Raw genomic sequence first — 16,381 nt, 5'->3', positions numbered from 1 at the left:
TGAAGAAGACCCATTTATTGAAATTGTTGTAAACATCAATCGAATTTCTCATATCAACATTGTTAAATCTAAACCAATACTAGTCCCTCCACAAGTTTGGTACCTTTATCCCGGCAAGCAAGTATCGTTTACCGGTGATTCTTTGAAGAATCGATCTTTGAGAAATATTATAATAGTGGAAGAAGAAGCAATATTTAGTGATAGAGTTTTTTGTTTGTCTCTAGCTTTAGAAAACGAGATTTCCTGGTGTGCGGTGAAGGTCGAAGTTTCTATAGTCATGGCGTCCTCTCGTCAAATCTGCAGAAGGTTCAAAGAAAAAGAAATGGAGGAATGGAAAAGAAAGAGAAAAGGAGAAGATGAAAATAAAAAATAAAAAAAGTAAAATATAAAAGAAAAATTATTTTTTTTAATATGAAAATAGGGTAAAATTACGTGGCAACACGTGTTGAATACCACCTAATACAAATCTGGGCTTGAGTTTGTAGGGGGGTAGATATTTCACTTTTAAAAGGTTCAGGGGGGTGATAGAACCCCCGTGAAGAATACGTGTGTAGTTGGGAATTTGGTAATAGCTTGGGGGGACTTTTGGCCATTTTCTCTTCAAATAATAAGTCTGAAAATGCTTTTTTGGGATTTTTATTAAATATTTATTAAATGTAATCTGATTAAGATATTATTACATTAAAAGTGTATTTTAATATGACAAATCTATTTTTTCAAAAATGATATTAAACAAAAAGAAGACCTTTTTTCAACTTTTCATTAATGAGTCTGAAAATACTTTTCTGAGATTAGAAAATATTTATAATAAGTAATCTGATTGAGATAATATTACATTAAGGGAAAAAGAACAAATATACTCTCGAACTATCGTAAATGGTATGTATATATCCTCCTCTATATTTTTGGGACATTGGTGCCCCTGACGTCCAAAAACTAGAGCATATGTACCCTTTATTCTAACGGACATACACGTGTCATAATCTTATCCATCGACCCGACATTTATTAAATATCAGATCGACGAATAAGATTGTGCCACGTGTCCTTTTTTAGTCTTCCGTTAGAGTGAAGGGCATATATGCTCTAGTTTTTTGACGGCAGGGGCACCAATGTCCCAAAAGTATGATGGAGAGTATCTGCATATCATTTACGATAATTCGGGAATATATTTGTCCTTTTTCCCTTACATTAAAAGTGTACTATTTAATATGCCGAAAGCCATTTTTTAAAAAAAATATCTTGCCAAAAAGGAAAAAGAAAGAACTAGCAAAAAATGTATTCCTATGTTTGGTCAATGAGTCAGAAAATAGTTTACAGAATTTCTTTATTTAATATTTAAAAATTGATAGTAATATTATTTAACTATTAGTTAAATTGTAATATAATATTAAGAGTCGAACTAACTTTAAAAAAAAAACAACTTTCACCCCAAAATAAAGTTTACATATTTATCAACAACCAAATAAAGTGTGTATTTGATTAAAAAAAATTGATTTAAATGAATTTTGTCACACAAAATCTTAGGTGATTTTTTTTCAATCTGTTCTAGTCTTAATAGATATAGTTATTTGATGTTTATTACCGGTGGGAGGAGGTAAATCTGGATGAGTCAAAGTGCGCGAAAATCTAGTCCGTACACCACAATACAAAAACACATACAACAAAACTAACATACAAATATAATCTGAATAATAAAAAAAAGAAACATACACTAACCTTATTCCTACTTTATGAAATAGAAAAACTGTTTCGAGTAAATCCTCGACTCAAAATCTTGTTCTAAAATTAAAAAAAAATGAAATTTAGGCAATCCTTTCTATTATCACAGTTTTAGTGAACAAAACTACCTGATACTTATTGTTGATTGAAGAAAGTAGATATTACATTAAATTAGTCCAAATGCACGAAAACTTAATATCATGAAAAATAAAACACAATAAAAAAATAACAAACCAACGTAATCCTACAAATAAAGACTAAAAAAATAATACATACACTAACCTTATTCCTACTTTATAAAATCAAAAAAAAAATTCTAATAAATCCTGGGACTCAAAATTCCGTCCATTATCAACTTGGCCAGGCGGGAAGAATGAGTCATAAAGTCTTTAACTTATTGGAACCAAAAAGTTTCACAATATATTTTTTTTGGTTTCTTTGTGAGAGTAATTTTTTAAATATAGAATCCACTGAAGAGACGGAACATAGCAATACATTTTTCTGTATATATATATATGGAAGATTTTTCAATTTCATCGAAGAAAACCTGTGGAATTTAACAGGCCAGACCTAAATCGCCTCTTTCAATTCTCTGCAAAATCGATCCATGGAGACTCATAAACAAGTAGCAACATACGTTTCTGAGAATTCCAAGTAAATAGCACAAACCCCAGTTGATCATTTTCTTTTCTTGTCTTGATTTGTTCAGAAAGTTTTTTTTGATTGTATTGATTTTCAAATGAAAGTGTGAAAAGATTACTCTTTTGATGATGGGATGTGATGGGTATCTGTAGAATTAGTCGAGTTGATGGTGAAAGTATCTTTTTTTGATTTTTGATTGTATTGATTTTCAAATGGAAGTGTAAAAAGATGACCCTTTTGATGATGGGGTGTGTTGGGTATCGTAGAATTAGTCGAGTTGATAGTGGGGGATGAAAGTTGGTCTGGATACCACGGTTGTTAAAAAAGAGAAAAAAGAGATGACCCAGTTGATGATTTTCTCTGTTTTTAGGGGGGAAAAAGAGAATTATAACGAGGGTGTGTGGGTTTATGCACTTTTGAGATGTTATTATGGTGTTCTTAAGGTTGATGATTGTATTGTTTTGTTGTGAAAAGGAAAAAGAACTCTTTTAAGTATAATTGGGATAGTTTTGTTGATTTGATGGTATTGAAAAAGAATGTCCAAGTATTTGGGGAAGCCGAGAGTTGTTTCTCTACCTCCGCAAGGTAGAGGTAAGGTTTGTGTATATCGATATACACTGGGTATGTTGTTGTTGTTGTTGTGGTACATGTTTTGGGGGTCTATGATTTTGATGTTATTGAATTCAAAGTACATAATTGATGATTTTCTTGTTATCTTTTAAGTGTTTATGTGTCTGTGATATTGATGATGTATTGTTACAAGTTAATAACAGACCAGTTGATCATTTTCTTGTTTTTGTCTTTATTTAAGCATTTTCTCTGTGATTTGTGATGGTACTATTGATGCACAGGAAAAGAATGTTTCCAGGTGGAAGTGCAATTGATGTTGAGGTAGTGGAAATTTCGCGACCTACCAATTGGAGTTCGAAATCAAAAACTCCTAAGCAAAAGGAGGTATAAAATTATGTACTTTGTACCATGATTCTATCTTTTTGCATTTTTCTTTTGTTTCTGAATTGATTGATTACCTTTAGCTTGCGCACTTTCAGCTATAATATATGTTAATGACCTCTTTGAATCATCTTGCTGATACACATTTTACCCCCAATGTACAGTTTACTATTTTTTCTTGGCTTATTTGGTGGTAATTGCACATGACAGTGAATTTGCATTTTCAGAACTTTTGGCTATGCAGAGAATTTATGTTTCTTTTTATTAGAGCAGTCAAATGAAGTGTGTTAACGTCAGCTCCATGTCATTTTATCTCCCACTGTCCCTCCCAAGAAATCAAAGATTTTCTGGCAGAAACTTCTATGTCAGTCCAACTTTTGTATGGTCCTATTGATGTTTAATTTTCTCACTTATTTTCACCAATGTTCAAGACTCTAGTTTACGCCATAGTGAACACGTCTGAGTATGGAGTACTATCCGTTGTATATACCATTGGATTTCCAGGTAGAAAGGAATAGTAGGATATTTGAAGGTGTAACAGATGTATTCCTCGTATGAAATTCAGATTATTCAGAACTTAATACTATTGGAACCAAAACAAGTAACCGATGTTGGAGCAAAAGAATTCTGTAACCAATATGGGAGATATCCAAGGACTTATGGGCTCCTTACTTTTTTATGTACCACTTGTATATGGGAGTTTTTCCTCACATCAATAAATTATTATTTTATCAAAACAATGAGAATAAAGTGCTTAGGCATTTGCATCCAAGGGTGTAGACTAGTTGTCAATGAAAAAAAACTGAACCAGGGGAAATCGATTATTCAAAATCTGAAGAAACACAAAGTGATTTCTTCCTATTTATATAAATCTTTTACATAGTTACTTGGTACTTTGGCACCCAAGGGTGTGGCCTAGTGGTCAATAAAGTGAGTTGAGAATTATGATGTCTTAGGTTCAAATCCCAATTGAGACAAAATCACTAGGTGATTTCTTCTCATCTATCCTAGCCTTGGTGGACAGAGTTATCCGATACTTGATGCTGGTGAGGGGTGACATGTATCTTGTGGAATTGGTTGAGGTGTGTGCAAATTGACCCGGACAGCATAGTTATTAAAAAAAGGTTCCTTGGTACTTCATTCTAGTAGGAGGTAGTAGGTACCGGTAAATTAGTTGAAGTTAGTGTAAGTTGGTCCAAAAAATATGTTCAGGCATTTACTTACCCTGTCCTCAACATGCTCTTGTACTATTTTTCAAATATTTTCTTTGTAAAAGTTAATTTGAACTTATCTACAGATTAGTTTGGCATTACCATAATCCTCTTAACACATATGCAACATAATACATTCAGCTAGATTTCGCTCTCCTTTATGTGAGCAAAAGCTAGATATATCTGGATATATTTTCTTCCTTTCAACTGAATAGAAGTTTATTTTTCCTACGGTAGAAATCTTTTGATATGTATGAGAGTGCCTCTTCAGGAAAATAGAAAATGGAGGAAGGACTAGAGTCCTTCAGATTAGCTAACCTCTTTTGATATCTTTTCTGTTTATTGCTTGTGTGTATGTATGCCTTTTAGTCCAAATTTGCAGGAGATTCTGTTGGAAGTTTGGTTTTATTGACAAGACAAGCATTGTTGTTTTGACTTGATTCTCTTTCCTTGTAACATTATTGTTGGCCCTGACACTAGTAGTGCTGATGTATTCTTTGTAGGTTATTTTCCATGAAATAATAGATGTTGACGAAGAAGATTTTAGTGATGTTAAGCGCTCTTGTGGAAATGTAAAATTTAGTGGCAAGGGGAAGGTAATCAGAGATTGCCAATGCCCTCTTGTCAAAATACTGGTTCTTTTCTTGTTCGTCTTCTATGCTGTCCTTTTTTGGAGGTCTAATTTTGTCAATCACATCTCTTGCAGGATATTTTGGTTGGAAATGGTAGCTCGGGTAATAGTGGACCAGTAGATGGGGTTCAGTCTTCAAATACGAAATGCCTTTCGTCATCAAAAAAGAAGAAGAATTGCCTTTCAGTATCTAATAGTCCAATTATTATAGACGAGTTTGGTTCTGATGTACTATTCGGTGCTGATGAGAACATGGACATGTATTATGATGATTTAGTGTATTCCGACTATGCTGTTTTACAAGCACATTTTGATAGCATGGATATCCCCCCTGGAGTTGAGGCTCCAATCCCATGGATGCCTGGTCCCATGAAAGAACAAATGGTGTCAACCACTACAAGTACTTCAGGAAGAGATGTCTCTGGGGTAGTAAGGGACCAGTCCACTTCATTTAGCAGCTCTACTCTCGTTGGCCAGCCTACACAGTTTGGGTCATCTTGGTCATCCCCAGGACCTGCTTTAGGCAAGGAGGGACAATTAGTTATTGGAAATTCGAATGAGAAGAGTTCTAAGGGAGCAAGTAATTCAAAGATCCTCTCATCTGGGGCAGAAAAAAAGTTTTCCAATATTAGAAAGAAAATCCATTCATCCGGTGCTACAGCCTCTTTTGATTGGAATAACCCATATAAATTGTATGAAGAGTCATTATCTCATTATGGAAAGAAATTAGGTTCATCCGGTGCTACAACCTCTTATGGTTCGGGCAACCAATCTACTCCTATTGGGCCTTATTTTCCAAATCCCGTGGGATCTCCAGTGTCTGATATGAAGAATTTATTTCTTAATCAAACCACTCCAATTTCAGCAGGAATTGCTCATGCATCAGCTGCTATGATGAACTATTCCCCCCTGAGTTTGCATAAAAGGGCAACAACTGCAGGATGTCCTTCAATTCCTTCAGGACCGGCTTGTAATGGAGAGCAACATAGAAATTTAGCTGAAATTCTGAAGAAATTCCAAGTTTTCAAAAAATTTGATACTGTTGAGGATCATTCAGACCATTTCTATTCTCGACAGGCTTCTTCAGGGAACCTGGTTAGTTTATCCCAAGTAAAAAATTTCAAATAACTTCAACTAGTTTTGGCTTCATTATCTTATGATATATCTATTCTATTGCAGCCTTCTAAGAATTGGGCCAAGAAAATACAGGAGGAATGGAAGATACTGGAGAACGATCTGCCTGGTATACAAGCAAAGTTTCACATGATGTGTGATTTTCTTTTTTCATCGAGCCTTTGAAATTTAAACATACAAAGGCCTAGAAATTCTGTTTAGTCAGGGAAGTCTGAATATCTCAGCCTTTCATTTCTATCTACCAAGGCTAGGATATATGGGAAGAAATCACCTATTGTTTTTTTGTCTCCGCGGGGATTTGAACCTGAGACCTCATGGTTGTCATCCCGCTTCATTGACCACTTGGCCACACCCTTGGGTGCAGCCTTCCATTAGTTATAACACATGTTTTTTGCAATTTTCTTAATCATGCACTCATCTTGTTGTCTTTTATTGAGCAGATACAATATTTGTCAGGGTGTACGAATCAAGAATGGATCTGTTAAGAGCAGTTATCATGGGTGCTGATGGAACTCCATATCATGATGGCCTTTACTTCTTTGATGTTTTCTTTCCAAGCAACTATCCCAGTGTCCCCCCGGTATGTATCTCGCTTTGTCTCTGAGGCCTGTACTGCTTTATCCGTTCGACCTTTAGCCTAACACCTCCCTACCTATTGTTTCCAGCTTGTGCACTACCATTCCTTTGGCCTTCGAATCAATCCTAATTTGTATAACTGTGGAAAAGTCTGCCTGAGTTTACTTAACACTTGGACTGGCCAAGGGAAGGAGAAATGGATCCCTCGTGCATCTACTATGTTACAAGTCTTGGTGTCTATACAGGGGCTAATTTTAAATGCAAAACCCTATTTCAATGAGCCCGGTTATGCAAACACAGGCGGGACAACCAGAGGAGATGCAAGCTCACTGCAGTATAATGAGAACACTTACATTTTAAATCTGAAAACGATGGTCTTCTCCATGAGGCGTCCACCAAAGGTATCCATATTTTCTTTTGTTCTTTGCCTGCTGTGATCGTCGTCAATGGTTCTTAACCATATATTACCAAAATAGGTTGTATTGTTATGCTTCATGACTATTTCTTGACTTCATTCACACTTGTGGTTCTAAATCAACTACTAATTCCAAATGCGCTTCTTGCTGCAGTATTTTGAAGATTTTGTATTAGGGCATTTCTTTCGAAGTGCTCAAGATATTCTTGTGGCATGTAAAGCATACACAGATGGTGCTCAAGTAGGTAGCCTTGTCCGGGGTGGTGTTCAGGATGTTGATGAGGGCGACAAAAGCTGCTCACCAACTTTCAAGGCTTCTTTGGCCGGATTCATCAAGACAGTTATAGATGCATTTAAGGAGATTGGCGTAAAGGATTGCGACAAATTTCTTTACTTGGCACAGAGAGGGACTGGAGTAGCGCCTGTTGTTCCTGCAAACACCGCGAATTATTTCTTCAGTTGAGACCATGCTGACATTGGATTTTGACAATAGGTGAATTGAGACTAATGTTGCCCAACTAGTTCAACTTTAATTGGGTAAAATATACTAGTACATTATTAGCTTCATATTAGTGCTCTTTCTAGCTTTTGTTCAGAGTTTCCTTAACTGTTTTTATGAGTTCATAAACAGCAAAAGTAGAGCTCATTAGAGAATGATGAATGATTTGTTCATCTGGTTTATCATATGTATAGATACATCTACTACAATTTATATAGGCTTTATTATTCTTCTTCTCTCTTTCTCTTTGCATAATGATCTAGTATGTGAAATTAACTGACTCGATTAATTCAGATTTGCACTACATCAAACCTATTTAAGGGGGAAAGCTCCCTTCCGCCCAAAGCTAGAGGTGTCAAATTCATAAATGAGTTAAAATTAGTTGAATTATTAAATAGATCGATTATTAATCAAGGTCGAGTGTTATTGAGATGAGCTAAAACAATGTGTTATAGTTCATCCCGTTAGTTTTGTTACTAACTCGCTAAAACAATGTGTTCAAGTTGATCTCGTCAATTTTGTGACTAACTCGCTAAAACAATGTGTTATAGTTCACCACGTCAATTCTATTACTAATTTGCTAAAATAATGTGTTATAGTTCATCACGTCAATTTTTTTAATAACTCGCTAAAACAATGTGTTATAGTTCATCCTCTCAATTTTTACTAACTCACCTAAAAACAAAGTGCTAAACTAGATTTAGGTTTTCTAGCCATTGGACAAATTATATTTTTATGAGTTAGTTTTATCACGAAGCAATTCAAGATAATTCCCAACTTGCCTAAATTTGCTTCGATAATATTTTTATTATCCTTTATCCAACGTGAATTCGAATTAATAAAAGGAAAAATAGAAAAGAAAACAATAGTAAAGCCCTAAATCAGTCCAAGTTAATTCCACGACCGTAATGTTGTGAGACACATTGTGCGGATTTCAGTACCAATGGAAGTTGATGGCATTTTGTACGAAACTCTCCGCCCACTCTCCGCCGCCGGCACCACCACCACCGCCACCGACGACTTTCCTCCGTCGTTGTCGTCCTCCGACGAACATGAACCCTACGTTGTATTCCGGAACCAGATTTCACTATCAACTATCCAGTGTCCCTCACCGGAAACTGCCGCGCCTGATTACTTTTCACTCGACCTCGATGGAGACGCCGCCGACCTGAATACCAGCTCTGTTTCGACACCGGTACCAGCTGCTACTCCTTTGCCGGATAAGGAAGTAGAGAGAGGACTTGAAGGCAATTGGTTTCGTGCTAATTGTCGGTTTAAGAGTCCCATGCTCCAGCTTCACCAAGGTAAAGCTACGTTGTGTTGGTTTTCGTTGTTCTTCTGGTGATGATGTATGATATTCTTCTTCTTAGAAGCTAAATTTGCTCTAAACTTGCTCAGGCGGATCCATCAGCTTTTGCTCAAATTTTTATATATCTATTAAACTATTCTGTAAATATTTGATTGTGAACCTAGTTATTATTGTATATTAACTTGAAATCGATGTAGAGCTCACAAAATTTAAATTTTGAATCAGCTTCTGGATTATGTATATATGCATTTACAGTATAAACACAGACATATGCATGTGTTATTGTGTGTGCATATTTAAATTTACTTACTTATATAGAAAGTTCATATTTTTTACCTTACAGCTTTGCAGCTGAATTTGCTTAAACTTGCTGTGTGTGATATTTGCAGAGATAATAGATTTTTGTGAGTTTTTATCACCTACACTGGAGGAGCAAGCATCTCGTAATGAAGCAATAGAATGTGTTTTTAATGTTATTAAATATATCTGGCCCAACTGCAAGGTGTGTGCTCACACTTGCCATTCCCATTTCCATTCCATTCCATCCTTATATAGCACATTATGCTTGTGATGTACAAAGCTAATGGCTTCACTGTGTTAAAGTTCTTTTTAATTTTTTTTTCCAGCCAGAGGTTTTCGGATCATTCAAGACAGGGCTTTATCTTCCCACTAGTGATGTTGATGTAAGATTACTCTTTTTTTTTTCAAGTTAATTTTGGATTTTCTTTCTCGGTAACAATATATTTTCCTTAAAGTTTCTCATTAAAGTGCTGCAACTTCTGCTCAAAAGTTGAGCTAAATTGAAATCCGTGTTTTAATAATTAATAATAACACTGTCATTCAATACCTTATTTATCCACAAACAACAACGCCTACCCCTCAATACTGATGTAGTTAGGTACTTAGGTTTACAGATCCTCCGTAACATGCTACAAAAAGCATCATGCTAACCTGGACATCCTGTACTTGATCACTTGTTCTATGATGTTGGACCTGTAAATGTTGTCGTACCCAACAAAAGAGAATGCGTTTTTTTATAAAAGAAAACACAGTTTCTTATTGACAAAATACTTCTGGAGCGTGATACTATATTGTGGTGGTTACTATGTTGTAAATGTGTTTAAGATTGTAGACTTTCTTTGTCTGCAATGCAGATCTTTTCACAGACATATATTATTTGTTGGTTGATTGTGGTGTAGAAGCAAAAATGATTCAAGTTACAATAAAAGTAATGAGCTACTCTTTGAAATACAGCTGGTGATTTTAGGGTCAGAAATTAGAAGTCCTCAAATTGGGTTACAAGCTCTTTCCAGAGCTCTCTCACAGAAAGGAGTTGCGAAGAAGATACAGGTGCATAACGTGGCCCTGTGATCTCTCTATGAGGAACATTTTCTTTTGTTTTCTCCCCCCTAACCCCCGTGATAGGTTTCTGCAAAGAGAACTTATAATCTGGAATTTTCATGTACTTCTCTGAATCAGGTGATTTCAAAGGCTCGTGTGCCAATAATAAAATTTGTGGAGAAGAAAAGTGGCATTTCATTTGACATAAGGTTCGATTCTTCTTAGCGGCCAATATAAGGTTTTATTATGCCTATGGGATTCTGGCAATATTATGAGTTTGTAGAAGATAGTTCCATATTGCTGATGTTTATTTGGCTAGTCTTTATCCCGAAATCATAGCTAAAAAGGCTATGTATTGCATTTGCTAGAACTTATTCCATTTAGTCTCTTGCTTCGAATTGTCTTGCCCCTACTTGTTGATCAGTGGATAGTGTGCAACTGTGCATAAGGAGAGTTTATGTTTTTCTTTCAGCTTCTCCATACTTGGTTTCTGGTTTCAGTTCATTATCCAATTCAAATAATTCCACTGATTTTATGATGTACTTCATTTTTTGTGTTTTGACCTAATCCTGTTCTTATGTTCCCTTTTTTTTGGTTTGAGTTTCTCACCTGGTGCATTTGATTGTTAATTTGTCCATATTAGTTTAGAATTTAGTCCTTGTCTTAACAAGCCAACAAAATTAAATGAGGAGTTGACCAATTTCTCTCCTTCTGCACTTCTTGGAAGTTAGAGAAAAAACCTATGATGACTCATTTCACTCTTGGTAACTTGAAATCACTTTGATATACCTTATTGTTTTATATCAGCTTCCTCTGAAGTTCAGCCAAGTACTTACTATGCAAACAAGACTGCCATCCTTTTGAACCCAAATGACTAAGTCTGATATTGACTGAAGAGCATTTGTGTTCTGTATCTAGTTAACTTTATACCTCTAATTTTCTGTTCTGTGGCGACAGCTTTGATGTGGAAAATGGACCCAAAGCTGCTGAATTTATTAAGGTTTGTGCTGACGTTTCCACTCGCTGAACAGTGAAAATCCAGTGATGTAGAAATTAACTGTGTCTGATGTTATTGTTTTTGCAAACTTTTATAGGATGCCATGTCTAGCTGGCCCCCTCTGCGACCATTATGCTTGATTTTGAAAGTGTTCTTGCAACAGAGAGAGTTAAATGAGGTAAAGCATTCCTAATGTCTTCTGATATATCCAAGTTGCTAACTGTCTGCAGAGACATGTGTAAAAACAGAATAATCCAAGTTGCTAAGTCTCAGCAAAGACATGCGTAGAAACATGTTAATGTTGCTTGCTGGTTTAAGGTTTCAATCTTTTCTGCTTTGACTTATTGTCTTCTTGTGTTGCAGGTTTATACTGGTGGGATTGGATCCTATGCATTGCTTGTAATGCTCATAGCAATGTTGCAGGTGAGTCAACTCAATCATATGTTCTAATAGTGTGACTGGTAAATTATAACTGGTCATGTATTTGTGTTTAAAAATAAGACTTAATGTCTCACAATTAGTTAATCGAGTGAAATAGTAGTGTAACTAAGTGAAATATTAGTTTTATGGCAGTCCTAATTATTCTCACTTAGAAAAGGACCCTCTTGTTACTGTTGCACTTTATGTCTCACTTAGAAAAGGACCCTCTTGTTTCTGTTACACTTTATGTTTCACTGGTGCTAGCCTTTCACTTGCCAAATACACATGGCAGGATATTTCTGCGGCTCTTTTTTCACATAAAAGAAAGGTGGAAGTTCTATCTGGGATTGAAGGAGTATGGATTAAAACAAGTTTTTGAGATGAGACAACTCAAGCATGTTATCTTTAATATGATCAAATAGCATTGGCCTCTTTTGTCAGTTTGTCGATTAAGGTTTGGAAAACTTAATTATATCTGATAGAGAACATAAGTTGAGATGGGGAAGGAATGGAGATTTGAGGTACTATGGATGTCTGTTCTAATTGCTATTTCCTTTGTCTTTGATACTTCATCCATCGGGAAAAGATTGTCTAGGCTTCTGTTTTTGGTTTGACCAAATTTGTACTGTTCATCACTTCTGTATTAACTACTGTAAAAAGGAGGAAAGGTCGAGTCTTTTGAGCAACACTCTTTGATACTTCAAAATCAACTTAACCCGTGGGGTTATTGTTATGATGTGCTAATTGTCATGTAAAACTAGTTGCTACCAATGCACCTTTTGTGTTTTACCTTGTTTTGATTATTCGGTCTATGCTATGTCATTCGTTTTGCAGAATCATCGAAATGGTCAAGCTTCTGCGGAGGAGAATTTGGGAATTCTTTTGGTATGTCTCCTTCGAACTTGTATCTCTTGAAAGTTTTCAAAGATATCAATGCTCTACCTACAATGACCGAACAATGTTCTTGCTTTGAAGAGAATGGTCAAGCTGCAGGTGGGAGAACAGGGTAAAAAAATCAAACTTTAGTTTCTTAGAGGGGCAAAAGAGAAAAATCTGTATAGGTCTTTCTTGGAGAAGAGGAAAGCCTAAGGCAAAGTTTTCTACTGACCAACTTAATAGAAAGCCATTGCACCTGTATGAGAAGTAGGAATATGCTGAACTTCTAAACCATGTTGAAATATGTTAGCTTTATATGTTCCTTGCTGATACATAAATCTCCTCTTTCAAAGTTCCAATGTGATAACTCACGACTGTCGCGTTTAACAACAACTGCCTTATTGACCATACTTCTCATCTCTCTCACACACACGCACACAAAAAAAAAAAAAAAACCTTAATCTGTTTTATGCTTTATTAGAAGTCTCTTTGCTTGCTGTTAATTTCTTTTGATCTCTTCCAATTGTTGCTGCAATTATTGTCTTTGGGGAGAAGATTATTTTGACCCTACTACCAAGTACCAACTAATTCAGGCAAGTGCAAGGGACAAAAAATTTACTTTTAACTCATCTTTAAATCTTAATTTTTCTGGGAGAACTAAGAAATAAGTACTTAAGAGGTTGTTCAAGCAGATTCCTTGAGGCCTTCGAAAAAAGATCAAAGACAATAGGCATAAGTGACAATATGACTTTTATGCCTGGTGGAAACTCGGATCTTATGTTCTTTAGATGCCCAGCTTATCCGCCAGTTGTCTGGCTGTAAAAGGAAGAGATTAGTTCACAACTCTGAAAGCCGAAGACGAAGCGAGGAAGGCAGCTACAGAGTCGGAAACTATAAGTCGTTGATTAAAACCGAAGCCATAACACTTATATTTATAGGAGAAAGACTGTACAACTCTAACTGTTATCAGTCTAAGATATTCAGTTCTTGCACTTGAAAGGTTTCTAAAGGAAGTTTCCTCTTTTCAGAAGCAATCAAGAGAAAGGGGAAGTTTTAGCTTTTGTGGAATGCACAGCAGGTTGTGCATTTCGTTTTGCTTGTATCCTGTGCTCACTTCTTTCCTTTTTAATCTTTGATTATAACTCTAAAGCTGAGTGACTACCTTTTTCTGTTCCTCCTGGCCTGTTATCTCCTTTTGCTTTTTCCTTCTTCTTTCCCTTCTTTTATGTAATTTCATCTCATTGGGATTTTCTATTGCAAAATTACCCTACAGGTTTGTATTTTTCAGGGCAAGTTGCTCATATTTGCTCATATGTTGTGATATAGGTTAATTTCTTTGATATTTATGGACGCAAACTAAATACATCAGATGTTGGTGTATCTTGTAATGGTGAAGGTACCTTCTTCCTGAAGAGTAGGAAAGGGTATGAAATTTTGATATATTTTAAGTTATATAAGTGTTTTACTTTAAAGAAGTTTTATATCTGTTAGGTAATTTATTTTGTTTCCTTCTTTTTGTTTTCAGGTTCTCAATTAAAGGAAAGCAATCTCTTATCTCCATTGAGGATCCACAGGTTACCTCTTATATCTTTGCTGTTCACATTTCCCTAGGGTCTTTTTGAATATCACAGAGAACTCTGTTCGTCCATTCTATCTTTTCCTATTTATATTTGTATAGTTATAGATATTCTATTTAGTTTTATGCTTTTTAAGCTTGACTATGGTGTCAGTTATTTCGGTTTGTCTTATTTTCTAGTGGAACAATGAATAGAAGGATTATGGCCCTTACTTTTTTTGTGTACTTATTTGTTGTATTAACCTTATATTTGGAATCTAGTAACCTAGTACCTTTTTCTTTTGAAGGTTCTTAACATTATTAACAAATTACTAAACTGGGTTTCTTTCTTGTGATGGCAGACACCAGAAAATGACATAGGCAAGAGCTCCTTCAATTATTTTCAGGTGAATTCTACATGATTTCAGATTCTGCTCATCTTTTTATCAAGATCTTAGTAGAGGCATTGCACCACATCAATAAGATTTGCTGCTTCTTTTTTTTTTGGCGATATAAAAAGCTTGTTTGTCTAGCAATATTTGTGAGTTTCAGTGATTGTGAATTTTGCATGTTTCCCTTGTCATGCACATTGGGTATTTAACAGGAGCATGTGTTATCATGTAAGTTTGATGTATGTGCCTGTATCCCCTCGGGCTTTGGTCTAGTTGTAGGAGCGCAGCTCGTGATATTTGGGTTAGATGCACGTCACAGGTTCGAAGTTCGAATGTTGCTGCTGACAAAAGCCTGATATTTTAGTGGAGAAGGTTGGTGCAGGGGCAGACCCATTACCTACTAGTTTCTAACTGTGCGCCACATGCCCCCTGGGGATTTCTCAATAACAACAACATACCCAGTGAAATCCCATAGTGGAGTCTTGGGAGGGTGGTGTGTACGCAGCCTTACCTACCTTATGAGGGTAGAGAGTTTGTTTCAATGGACCCTCGGCTCAAGTAAAGCATAACAAAACAAGAAGGAAAAGAGATGTGATCCTTTCTGATATTTGCTCAGCTCTTGTTTATGAAAATTGGAGATCATAGAGTAGTTTTATTACCTACTCGGCCCAATCAGAAATACGCTAGCTCTCCATTATTTTGGTTGTAATTTGTGTACATGCAATTGGTCCTTTTGCTTCTTGCTCCCTCTGGAGCTACATTCTGAGATTCTTGTTTGTGTCGGTGCAGGTCAGATCTGCTTTTTCAATGGCTTTCACGACATTGACAAATGCAAAAGCCATATTTGCCCTTGGTTCCAACAAGAGTATTCTTGGCACAATAATTAGACCAGATGAAGTACTAGTGGAAAGGAAAGGAGGATCTAATGGGGAAGTGACTTTTAATAACTTGCTCCCAGGCGCTGGGGAGGGACTGCAGCAGTATGGTGACCAGCAGGAGATCTACTGTAACTGGCAATTAAATGATGACGAAGAAGCACTCCCCCGAGGAAATGGGATTGCAGAGGACGGTGATGCTCAATCCTCAGGAAAGAAGAGGAAGTCGTCAAAGGATAAACAGCCTGCTAAGAAGGTGAAGGAAAACGGGCATAGCAGTAGTGTCAGAGATGAAGAAAATTCATCGAGGAAAGAGAAGAGTTCGAAGAAGCATTGGAAACATAATAGATGGTGATAAAGAACAACATCAATATATATAGTGGTAAGAATTCACCCTACTTGGATGCCTCTACCTGATATTTAACCTATTATACTGACTTATCAATGGAGATGCAGCATTTATACACTGCAACTCCATTTTAGTTTCCGAGATACCTGTTTCTCTGGTGGACTGAATTGACAGTATTTATATGGCCAAGTTCTTTAGCTAGTGGTAGCTACAATGTCGACGTGTCAGCTTCCATATCAGGTGAAATTGCATTGGAATTTCATCTTCAGTGTTGTAAAATGCCAATTTTGACAAGAGTGCAACTGCTGCTGTAATTCGAAAGGGAAAAATTGTTGTAAAGACTATTCTTTTTTGTGTGAAGATAAGAGACATAATCCAATTATGCCATTTGATCCTTCTGGTTGGCTAGTTAATGCCTATTTCGAAAGCACAATTTGACATAATTATGTACATGATCTTTGGGCTTTTTATAGTTTTTTTTTTCTGT

At 36.0% G+C, this 16,381-nt stretch overlaps 2 protein-coding genes across 3 annotated transcripts; both read left to right on the top strand.

Moving 5' to 3' along the window:
• Window positions 1–2,068: 2,068 nt before the first annotated feature.
• LOC102596954 (probable ubiquitin-conjugating enzyme E2 25) lies at window positions 2,069–8,014 on the top strand. 2 transcript variants are annotated; one of them, XM_006362895.2, is made up of 8 exons: window positions 2,069–2,375; window positions 3,215–3,317; window positions 5,029–5,121; window positions 5,232–6,251; window positions 6,336–6,399; window positions 6,731–6,870; window positions 6,956–7,267; window positions 7,436–8,014. In XM_006362895.2, the coding sequence occupies exons 1-8, from the start codon at window positions 2,329–2,331 to the stop codon at window positions 7,742–7,744; spliced, it is 2,088 nt and encodes a 695-aa protein (XP_006362957.1). In that variant the 5' UTR covers window positions 2,069–2,328; the 3' UTR covers window positions 7,745–8,014. The 2 variants fall into 2 exon arrangements, with proteins under 2 accessions (XP_006362957.1, XP_015158721.1); XM_015303235.1 differs by lacking the exon at window positions 5,029–5,121.
• Window positions 8,015–8,650: 636 nt separating this feature from the next.
• On the top strand, window positions 8,651–16,291 carry LOC102596617 (non-canonical poly(A) RNA polymerase PAPD5). The gene is made up of 13 exons (XM_006362894.2): window positions 8,651–9,084; window positions 9,479–9,591; window positions 9,716–9,772; window positions 10,344–10,439; window positions 10,569–10,639; window positions 11,388–11,430; window positions 11,525–11,605; window positions 11,791–11,850; window positions 12,682–12,732; window positions 14,050–14,147; window positions 14,249–14,297; window positions 14,641–14,685; window positions 15,460–16,291. Exons 1-13 carry the CDS (start codon window positions 8,724–8,726, stop codon window positions 15,898–15,900), a joined length of 1,566 nt encoding a protein of 521 aa, XP_006362956.1. The 5' UTR covers window positions 8,651–8,723; the 3' UTR covers window positions 15,901–16,291.
• The last annotated feature ends 90 nt before the right edge of the window (window positions 16,292–16,381 follow it).

The sequence above is a fragment of the Solanum tuberosum genome, unplaced genomic scaffold (genome assembly GCF_000226075.1).
Source record: "Solanum tuberosum cultivar DM 1-3 516 R44 unplaced genomic scaffold, SolTub_3.0 scf00421, whole genome shotgun sequence".
Taxonomy (NCBI): domain Eukaryota; kingdom Viridiplantae; phylum Streptophyta; class Magnoliopsida; order Solanales; family Solanaceae; genus Solanum; species Solanum tuberosum.
Note: the sequence above shows the minus strand (reverse complement) of the source record. Positions and strands in the feature narration are given on the sequence as shown.

Coding starts and splice junctions, on each gene's coding strand:
- LOC102596954 (XM_006362895.2), top strand. CDS start 2,329: ATGGAGACTCATAAACAAGTAGCAACATACGTTTCTGAGAATTCCAA. Junction 6,252..6,335: donor AGGCTTCTTCAGGGAACCTG/GTTAGTTTATCC, acceptor ATTCTATTGCAG/CCTTCTAAGAATTGGGCCAA. Junction 6,400..6,730: donor ACTGGAGAACGATCTGCCTG/GTATACAAGCAA, acceptor TTTATTGAGCAG/ATACAATATTTGTCAGGGTG.
- LOC102596617 (XM_006362894.2), top strand. CDS start 8,724: ATGGAAGTTGATGGCATTTTGTACGAAACTCTCCGCCCACTCTCCGCC. Junction 9,085..9,478: donor CATGCTCCAGCTTCACCAAG/GTAAAGCTACGT, acceptor TGATATTTGCAG/AGATAATAGATTTTTGTGAG. Junction 9,773..10,343: donor TTCCCACTAGTGATGTTGAT/GTAAGATTACTC, acceptor TTTGAAATACAG/CTGGTGATTTTAGGGTCAGA.